General features: G+C 38.6%; 1 protein-coding gene across 1 annotated transcript in view; it reads right to left on the bottom strand.

Annotated features, from left to right (window-relative positions):
- The window catches only part of DSG4 (desmoglein 4), a 52,269-nt gene that overhangs the window by 2,061 nt on the left and 39,658 nt on the right, over window positions 1-10,550 (bottom strand). Inside the window, exons 12-15 of the mRNA XM_008582062.1 lie at window positions 8,086-8,382; window positions 4,992-5,131; window positions 4,771-4,834; window positions 3,200-3,399 (exon numbers count right to left, since the gene is read on the bottom strand). Of these exons, the coding sequence (XP_008580284.1) occupies window positions 3,200-3,399; window positions 4,771-4,834; window positions 4,992-5,131; window positions 8,086-8,382 (701 nt within the window). The remainder of the gene's footprint in view (window positions 1-3,199; window positions 3,400-4,770; window positions 4,835-4,991; window positions 5,132-8,085; window positions 8,383-10,550) is intronic.

The raw sequence follows: 10,550 nt of genomic DNA, 5'->3' as shown, positions 1-10,550 counted from the left end.
ATATGTGCAAAGATGTAAATATCTTTAAGCTTCAGAGACTTAAGTTGGGAAGTTCAGTCAAATTTTATGTGGCTTCAGCGAAGAGAGCTGGGATAATTTCCCAAGTTAGGCTTAACAGAGAAAGGCACTAAGAGGTTATCTACCAGGATTTCTAAATTATTTTTAAAGAAAGAACTCTTAAATAAAATCTTAGGTAGGAGCCCAATACGTAGAATGGATGAAAGTGGAACTTCCCTGTTTGAAGGGGATGGGGTGGGAGCAGAGACCTGCAGGCTCTCTGTCCCTTTTCTTCACCTGCTATGGCCCTTGAAGGATTCCATGCAATTCCACAGGGCCTGCAGAGCACCATTTGAAATCACCTGTGGTTAGTCTGATCCTCTCTTGATTTTATAAATAAGGTAACTGAAGGCTCAGAGACGGTGAATTGCATGCTTAAGACCCAAACAGTTGTAGGATAAAACCTCAAACCCAATTGTCGTTTTTATACCGCATTATGCTGCTTTCCTTCTGGTCTGTACCAGGATCTAATTTCTACCATAGAAAGGCATGGTTTTAGGTCTCGAAATCAATTATTCATGAGTTTACTATTACCTTAAGCCTTGGTCGTTTAATATTTTGAATGACACTTCGGTAAGAAGATAATCCCCTCATGCATGGAACACAAGTTAGTTGCTGGGAAGGGTGGTGGAGGGGATATAAAGGGATAGGAGAGAAGCACTGGTACAGTTTTGCAGAAGCTTAACCTGAGATTGGGAGGGGCTGGGACTCACCACCTCTGAAATCTAGCTCCATTTTTAAAAACGTTTTAAGAAGGATGCACAGTTCCCATAGAGAAAGGATAATGCGTTTTGATTTTGTCTCATTGTACTTATTGTACATGACGCACAGATTGTAACCAAAAGAAAAAATGCCAAGTACAATTTTATAATTAATGGTACAGCTCCTTTAGTATTAGAATGGTTTTTATAAATGATTTAAAAATATTATTTCTATGACACATGTATAATTTGGGCCCATCTGTTGAATAAATTAATTAGTGGTATGGATCATTCATCCAAATAACTGTTACTATTCATGCATAGTCTGTGATAGTACTGGTAACTACCAATTTTAAGATATAGTTTACAATTGCAACAACATCTTCAAAATTTTTTGTATAGAACAGTGGTAAAATTCATGTNTGTACTTATTGTACATGACGCACAGATTGTAACCAAAAGAAAAAATGCCAAGTACAATTTTATAATTAATGGTACAGCTCCTTTAGTATTAGAATGGTTTTTATAAATGATTTAAAAATATTATTTCTATGACACATGTATAATTTGGGCCCATCTGTTGAATAAATTAATTAGTGGTATGGATCATTCATCCAAATAACTGTTACTATTCATGCATAGTCTGTGATAGTACTGGTAACTACCAATTTTAAGATATAGTTTACAATTGCAACAACATCTTCAAAATTTTTTGTATAGAACAGTGGTAAAATTCATGTTACCATACAGAGTATGAAACAGGCTAATGGAAATATGAGATAAAATAGGCTGCTAATTAAGCAAAGGAAACTCACTAAATGGAAATTCCCAAGAGTATTTATTTACTCTTTAGGCTATCCTTTTAGGCCAACCCAATGCCTATGGGTCTTTCTTTTTTTGGAATGCTCAGACTGATGATGATCCCTTTTCTTAAAGGTGAGGGACACTTAGTCAATGGGGCACTGGACAGAGAAGAGGAGACTTAGCTCCTAGGTCCTGATTTATCTTCAAGTTGTAGTGATGCTGAGTTCTCGAGTTTTAACTCCCTTCTTTCCTAGTCCTATCTTTAAATTTATTTTTTCTCCTTTCTGTTGGAGGCACCTGGAGGACATGAGTGCACATATTTTTTGAACTTGATCAGCATTCTCCTGCTTTGCTATTGCTATAGGAAACAAAGCTAGAAATCAGAAGGAAACAGAAGACAGAAAAATGAAAAAAGGGAAGTGGAGAATGAGGAGGGATGCTAGCCTTTTTCACAGTGTGGTAGTAAGATCTTAGGCAACTGAGTACGAAATACTGCTGCAGATTGGCTTTGTGTATTTTAAAGAAAAGTGAAATATTTTTTATTCAGGATTTGGATAGAGTTAAGAATGACTAAATATATTTAAGTAGAGGCCTACTGCCATTGTTACTATTATTACCATGACTGACTATTATTCAGTCTCAGGACTATTTTATGTGTAACTGTGTGTAAGAGGATTACCTCTGAGAAGTAGCTGTCCAAGAAAGCCATGTTCATGCCGGTGTCTGCGTATTCCCGCAGGGTTCCCATCGTGGAACTTCTCCTCCTCACTGCTCCTCCGGCCATGAGGCCAGCAGCTGTCCCCAGACCTGTATTGAGTTCCACTCCTGATATGCCTCCTTCAACCGTGCCTCCGCCCGCATAGGTGTTGGTGTAGATTTCTGAAAGGAGAGGGTGTTCTATTATAGTGTTTGACTTGCCTGCCTGCTTATCCATCTAAAACACAGCTGGCCGCTATCTGCTGGTGCCACCATCACCAATGTCCCCACCCCTGCCGCCACCACCCAACAAAGAGCAGGTTCTAGAAAGCTAGGCAAGGAGCCATAGGAAATATAATCTGCTGGCTTGGTGACAAAAGTAAATGAGTGATGCAGAGGGAGTCAGCGATCAGAGGAGGCCTTCTCACATTTGCACAAACTTGACCCCTAGACTTGAATGTGTAGAACTTGCAAAGTGGAGCTTGGCCTCTGAGCAGGCGCCAGTTCCTGCCATTGCTGCCTCTGGGAAGCCACCCCAGCCCATCTGGGAAGGCTTGATTCATTCGAGAACCTTCCAAAGCAAGGCCAGCGGTGTGATGGCTGGGACAGAAACTCGTAGTCCCCATTTGCCTTAGCACTGGATGGAGAGCTGGCTCTCACTGGGATGTTCTGTCACCAATGTTCTGTGCATGGAAAGGAGAAGGCTTGGGATACTAAGGAACCATCACTAAAAAATCTCACTTCTGCTCCAGAATTTGGCAACCTCTCTACTTGTTTAATCACTGCTCAATAGCTGGCTGGGTAAGACACTGGTGAGACAAAATCATGTGTAAGTTTAAGAAAATTCTTTCAGGGCCGGCCCGGTGGCTCACTGGATAGTGCGCCGCTTGGGAAGCGCGGCGGTGCTCTCGCCGAGGGGTAACTGTGTGTAAGAGGATTACCTCTGAGAAGTAGCTGTCCAAGAAAGCCATGTTCATGCCAGTGTCTGCGTATTCCCGCAGGGTTCCCATCGTGGAACTTCTCCTCCTCACTGCTCCTCCAGCCATGAGGCCAGCAGCTGTCCCCAGACCTGTATTGAGTTCCACTCCTGATATGCCTCCTTCAACCGTGCCTCCGCCCGCATAGGTGTTGGTGTAGATTTCTGAAAGGAGAGGGTGTTCTATTATAGTGTTTGACTTGCCTGCCTGCTTATCCATCTAAAACACAGCTGGCCGCTATCTGCTGGTGCCACCATCACCAATGTCCCCACCCCTGCCGCCACCACCCAACAAAGAGCAGGTTCTAGAAAGCTAGGCAAGGAGCCATAGGAAATATAATCTGCTGGCTTGGTGACAAAAGTAAATGAGTGATGCAGAGGGAGTCAGCGATCAGAGGAGGCCTTCTCACATTTGCACAAACTTGACCCCTAGACTTGAATGTGTAGAACTTGCAAAGTGGAGCTTGGCCTCTGAGCAGGCACCAGTTCCTGCCATTGCTGCCTCTGGGAAGCCACCCCAGCCCATCTGGGAAGGCTTGACTCATTCAGGAACCTTCCAAAGCAAGGCCAGCGGCGTGATGGCTGGGACAGAAACTCGTAGTCCCCATTTGACTTAGCACTGGAGAGCTGGCTCTCACTGTGATGTTCTGTCACCAATGTTCTTTGCATGGAAAGGAGAAGGCTTGGGATACTAAGGAACCATCACTAAAAAATCTCACTTCTGCTCCAGAATTTGGCAACCTCTCTACTTGTTCAATCACTGCTCAATAGCTGGCTGGGTAAGACACTGGTGAGACAAAACCATGTGTAAGTTTAAGAAAATTCTTTCAGTGTGTTATTAGAACACATTTGCTGCTTTTTCTTTTCATCTGTTCTTTTTAAAAACAGTTTCTACTATAAGTAATCATTACAACAGCATGCACTGTATGTCAGGCACTATTCTGATGTATATTTTGTGATACATATACACACATATACCTACATACATACACATAACCTATATATGTATGTGTATATATCATACATAATGTGTGTGTGTGTGTGTGTGTATACCCATTGACTACTCACAGCAACATTTAAAATAAGTACTATTAAAAGCCCAGTTTCAAAGATAAGGAAACTAAGGCTCAGAGAGGGTAAGTATCTTGCCCAAGGACTTGTTACTAGTAAGCAACTGAGATGGGAATCAAACTCAAGCATTCTGGTTCCAGAGTTTGCCTTCTTAATTGCTGAATCATACTTCACTGCTTATAGCTTAAAATAGAAAAATAAAGCGGATACTTCAATATGTCCCTTTCCCTCTGATTATACTATTATCCAAGGAGAATGACAAATAATGCTTTTTTTCTATAAGGTACTTTAACATGAGGTTGGTCTGGTTGAATATCAATATGTCCCTTTCCCTCTGATTATACTATTATCCAAGGAGAATGACAAATAATGCTTTTCTTCTATAAGGTACTTTAACATGAGGTTGGTCTGGTTGAATGATTACACAATTTTTTAAAAAAGAAACAGATTTTGGTGTCCACTGACCAGAGGAATCCATACGATCCTGGGTATTAGAGGCTGTCATGGGTACACATATATTTGACACATCCTGAAAAGGAAAAACAAAAAAGATTTTTAAAATAACTGCTTTATGTTAAACATTTAAAAACTGACATCTTTTCATTTTTGTCTGGTGTGTAATTGTGAAGACATGCTCAATTTGCATTGAAATCCCATGCTTCTCTGGAAAGTGAAGGTCCACTCACCCTGTCCTCGGGATGGCCCCCTTCTATTCTCCAAGACTGTATCACTCCTTCTCCCCCCTCAGGCACAGGAGCAAACCGTGTCCCCAGGCCTTCTGGCTGTCTTCGTTTACAGCAACACATGAGCAGCAACAGGGGTACCACTGCCCAAGCAAGTGACAAAGAAGAGTAAACACGTATTGCTCAACTGAGGAAGTCATTGAATGAATCATTTTTTTTGGTGGCATTATATTTAGTACCAAAGGGATAAATACAAATGTAAGAAAATATCAGTTTTTCCTCTGAAGGATTGAGTATACACATCCAAGTTTATAAACACAAAGCCACCAAATCACATAGAATTTTAGAGCTGGAACAGAGGGAGTTTGAAATCTTGTAATCCAGGTTATTTACTGACAGATTAGGAAAGTAAGGTCCAATCTTCCCTCTAGTCCAAGACTTGTGAGCCAGTTGGTGGCAGATCCAGGATTCAAATCCAATTTTCTAATTCATAGTCTTTCATGTACATGCACACATATTTACATATGTGTATGTATACATATATAACTGTGTACTATATATATTTTAAGCATATTTATATGTATGTATACACATGCATAAATATGTATACCTCCATGGGCATGCATACATGCCTGGGTACATGAATAAATACATATTTATGCACAGACATCTCTGTGGATATGGATATGTATTTGCATACCCTTGTACAAACTCATATATATACAAACACCAAAGTATACACACATTTCAGTTACACCACATCATCAAAAATGAGGGTACTTCAGAAAGTTCATGGAAATACAGAATTAAAAGATAATATAAATCCTTCCATGAACTTTTTGAAGTAGCCTTGTATGTTATCAAGAGGACTGCATACAGGATTCAGTTGTACGACCTAGCGATAGGACCCTTCTTCAACTCTTACTATATTTACACTTAAAATAAAACAATCAAATATCACTCGCTAAACTTAATTGCACTATTTACATTTATTATTTTAAAGGCTTTGTCTATACAATACATATAATGGAAAATTAGAGCTACCACAAAATTTTAACTGTCCAAATGTTTCTGCTAACAGAAAATTTTTCATTTATCATCCTGATAATCACTGGAATTTTACCTTTTAATCCATGATTATAGACATTTCTTAAGTTTTCTAAGATTCTAGAATACACTCGGTTTTGTTCTTTGGGTTCACTCTGATTGTTACACTTTCCTAATTCCTTAGCACAACATTGCATTTTGCTGAATTATATTTAACAACATTGAATTTAATTATAGGTACAGAAGAGAAAATGCAAGCTGCTACATGAGCTTTAATTTCATTTAAACAGTTAACTTGGCAATTTTACCATCTGTACTATGAACAATGAAAGGTCAAATTATACCTTTCCAGAGAAGTTTCTGGAAAAAGACTCAAACTAGAATTGGTAGCCTCTAGATAACTGCTCCACTCATACTATGTATCTGTGAATTGAGATGTGTGCTAGGTCGCTCACCAAGGTGGGCATGAGCTCTGTCTGACAAAGGTGCATCTAACATATGAAATGTTTTTAGCATATACCAAATACAGTTACTGTGTGCATAATCTCATTGGGAACTAACATCAAAAGTCTTAATTTGAGGCCCTTTGGGAATATAAGATTTTGGCTAAGACCTCTCTCCCCACTATGATACCTCCCCTCTCCCTGATAATAGACCGTGGGCTTCTTCTTTGAAAACAAGTGTCCATAGGGCTATTCCCCTCCTATTGTCCAATCAGCTTAACAACTCTCATGCTTTCTTTGCTTGGGTCAGGAAAAGTCATGAAATTTTGAGTGCTGGTCTGATGGAAATGAGCTGGTACTGGGTTTTTAACCCTGAACTGCTCATCTGCCTCACCAGAGAGTTTGAACACGCCCATACTTGGGTCTTATCTTGAGTGGGGCCCAGGCACCTGTAATTTTTAAAGACCTCCAAGTGATTCTTATGCACAGCTGGGTTGAGAACCATTGACAAAGGTTAGCTGATACCTCTGCTCAATTGCTGTAGAGTCATATTCTGGGAAAATATCTCTAATATCATTTTGAGAATCACTCATGATCTTTGTGTTGCCTCGAAAACTCACAGATTATTTTAAGAAAGCAAGCTTGCCCAAAAGTCAATTGTTATTTTTTTATACCTTGAAATGATAATGTTTTAATTTGTGCTCATCCAATAAAACATATAAACAGTTCCACAAGTTTAATCCTCTAATTTGAGAACCCAGATTTTGATTCCCATGAAATCTAAGTACTGCAGGGGCAACGTCAAATGCGTGAAGTATCTCTCCTCTGAGGAGCTGTTTTAATACATAGTATAGTGAGAGGAAGACCTTGTTTTGAAATTTGTGCTTGGGAACCTTGCCCTGTGACTGTGGTCTTAGTTCAGACACTCATCCAGAGCCCAGAGGTTAATTCCCAGGCTCTTCTTTCTCCTTCCTACTACATCAGAGTGAGCAGGTCACCTGAGCTCCCAAGTCCTCATTGACTTTCATTGCCTGTGGACTGAAGCCCAGAACACTCAGTGCACCATGAACATCCCTCCACTCTGGCTTGCAGCTTACCTTTCAGCCTCTCCACCTCCAGAACGTGCTGTGCCCATCTGTCCCTCTCCCCTGTTTGTTTGTGTTGTTCCTTTGTCCTAGATTGCCTATTGGATTTCCCTACACACCACCCTCCTTCTAAGAAAACCCTCAGCTTTCAGGGCCCATTGCAAAATCCACTTCTTCCAAAAAGATTTTCCCAACTTCCCACTTTGACTTAATTGCTTCTGCCTCTCTACTCTTAAAGCACATTGATGAAATTTCCGTTATAGGATTTATTTTGTGCTTTCCTATAACATATTTAATGATTTGCATGTTTCTCATCTGTAAACCCTCATTAACCCTAGACCTTCTTAATTATCATTATTGAATTAGTACCTCCTCTTATCAGTCCCATTGTTTTCAAGGGCACACAAAAATTGCCATATATACCAAAAAGAAATGGCCAAATGAACTGAGTCATCCCAATGAGCCTGGTCACAGTCCTATTTTGGAAAACTGCCAAAAAGAAAGATTTAATTTGGTACTTACAAAGTAGCAGTAAGAGGCCCAGAATGATCAAGCCAATGCCTGCTGGTCCAAGACCAACATTTGAAGCCACAATTTCATCCTCAGTGACAGGCCCATATACGACATTAGTAACATCCCCGGTGTAGATGCCTGTGGTACTAGATTGCAAGCACACCTGGTCATTATCACAATCACAGGCAACTAACTGTACCATCTGTGGCAATTCACATGCCCTGTTATAGCTGTCCTTCACTATGATTGGGACTTCATAAAGTCCTGGAGATAAAGGCTGCTCAGTCATAAGGATTGCAGAGGTAGCTGAAAAGGAAGGGAAGAAACAGAAAATAAATTACAATTCATTGACGGTAACCCTTCCTAATACCCAGGACTAATCTAGAGCCTAATTTTTTCATGCTTAGTCATAAAGTACCCTGTACTTTTTTATATATATATTTATAATTAATTGTTCAATACTGCTCGGGCTGGATTGTTATTTCTACAAAGCAGGCAGGGACCCTGTTGCTTCTTTCCAGAGCAACAGTAATTGGCATATAAGACACAGTCTAAATATTTGTCCAAAGAGTGAAAAATATTGAGCTGAAAGGAAATATTGGATGTCTTCTATTTAGGATTTCAGCTTACAAATATACCTTTAAGACTGTTGTTTATCTCTTCTTCAAAATTATTGCCCCCATTCAAAATTATTCCAATAGCTGTTATTTTCCTAATTCTTTGTGCTACCATTGCCTATCCATTTTTATAGAAAATATTGCTTAAAACATTGGCTGAAACTTATTTATCTACCCAAGGGTGGGTTTAGAGATTAAATTTACACCTAAAACCGTGAATGATAATTGATGACTTCATAACACTCAATATTGTTATTGTGGTTTATTATCTTCAGTTAGCTATATGACACACTAGCTACATCTACCAAAATCTAACCCATGCATAAAGAATCGAACAAGGCAATGTCACAGTGCACTACATGAAGTTCATTCTGTTCTTTAACACCAATATCACAACAGGGCTTAGGGATATTATCTCCAGTGTGGCTATATTTTTTACTGGTAAATCTATAATATTACTTGAACACCTTTACCAATCTCCATAGAACATTTTTTCTTATATTCTTATTCATAATATCTAGGATCTGAATGAGGAAAATAGTGGTTAGCAATTATTATTTAAGAATGGCATATTCAGTTTTATAGGGGAAAGTGAACTCAGAGTTGTCTTGATTTTAGTAGAATTTCTTTGATGTATTTAGTTTAAAAAAATATGAAAGTGTGTCTGTTGAAAAAAGCTAAAAAGAGTTGATGATAAAATAGAAGTTGCCTAATTTTCTCCTTTGACCAATTCTTAATCGGTGGCATTTTTTCCGGCGTCATTTTAGGGTCTCTTCATTCTATGAATGGAGAAGCTTGGTGGCCTCAGAGAAGAGAGAAGTATCTCCTCTCACCTTAGGCTCCACAGTCTGATCCTTATCCCATGAAGTCTTTCCTATTGCCCCAAATGCTTTCAGATTAGGAAGCTGTCTTAGCCCAGATGAGGTCCTCTCATAGCATGTGTTCTATCACTTATTTAACATTTCCGAAAAAAGAACCCAAGATAGATAAAATGTTATGTTGCCTGAAATTTACTGTTTGTTATCAATGTCAGGCATTTATTTTTATGTAGCTATGGTCAGGACATATACACCTACTACTTTGGGATCTGTTTTTCACTTTACTTTCTTTGGTTTATGTATTCTTTTGTATCTAAATACTTTGCAGAATTCTAACTTTAATGGCTATATGTTAATAATACCACATCTGAATAATACATACCCATAGTTTGCTTAACCATTCCTCTAATATTGGAAATTTGTATTTAAATTTTTACCCTTAAAAATAATTCTGAACTCATAGGTCTTCAAAAAACAATTTTATTAATCTTACACGCTCCTAAGTGAGTAGAAAATGTATAAATGTATTTTCAGAGGCATTTGTGTAACTTGCCTGAAATTATTCAGTCTAGAGAACTGTGACATCCCTATTGAGTTAGTCAAGGGTTTTATTTATTTCAAACTGATCAAATATTGGTTTAGCACCCTACCCATATAAAATATGGGATAAACTGGTATTTATATACTAGTATTTGTGATTGCAGTACTGGTGAAACATTTTGACTTTTATTTTATTTCAATTTTTCCCCAAATATCCTGTGAAAGATTTTTTTCTTTATTTTTATAGCACTTTTAGTTTTACAGTGAAATTGAGCAGAAAGTATGGATAGTTCCCATACCCTCCCCCACCCACTACACAGTTTCTCCTACTATTGACATGTTATATTAATGTGGTACATTTGTTACAATTATGACTCATTATTGATATACTATTATTAACTTAATTTTATATTAGGGTTCCCACTTTGTACTGTACAGTTCTATGGGTTTTGCCCCTAATGTGCATAATGTCATGTATTAACCATTACAGTGTCATACA

This window comes from Galeopterus variegatus, unplaced genomic scaffold, assembly GCF_000696425.1.
Source record: "Galeopterus variegatus unplaced genomic scaffold, G_variegatus-3.0.2 Scaffold2508, whole genome shotgun sequence".
NCBI lineage: Eukaryota > Metazoa > Chordata > Mammalia > Dermoptera > Cynocephalidae > Galeopterus > Galeopterus variegatus.
Note: the sequence above shows the minus strand (reverse complement) of the source record. Positions and strands in the feature narration are given on the sequence as shown.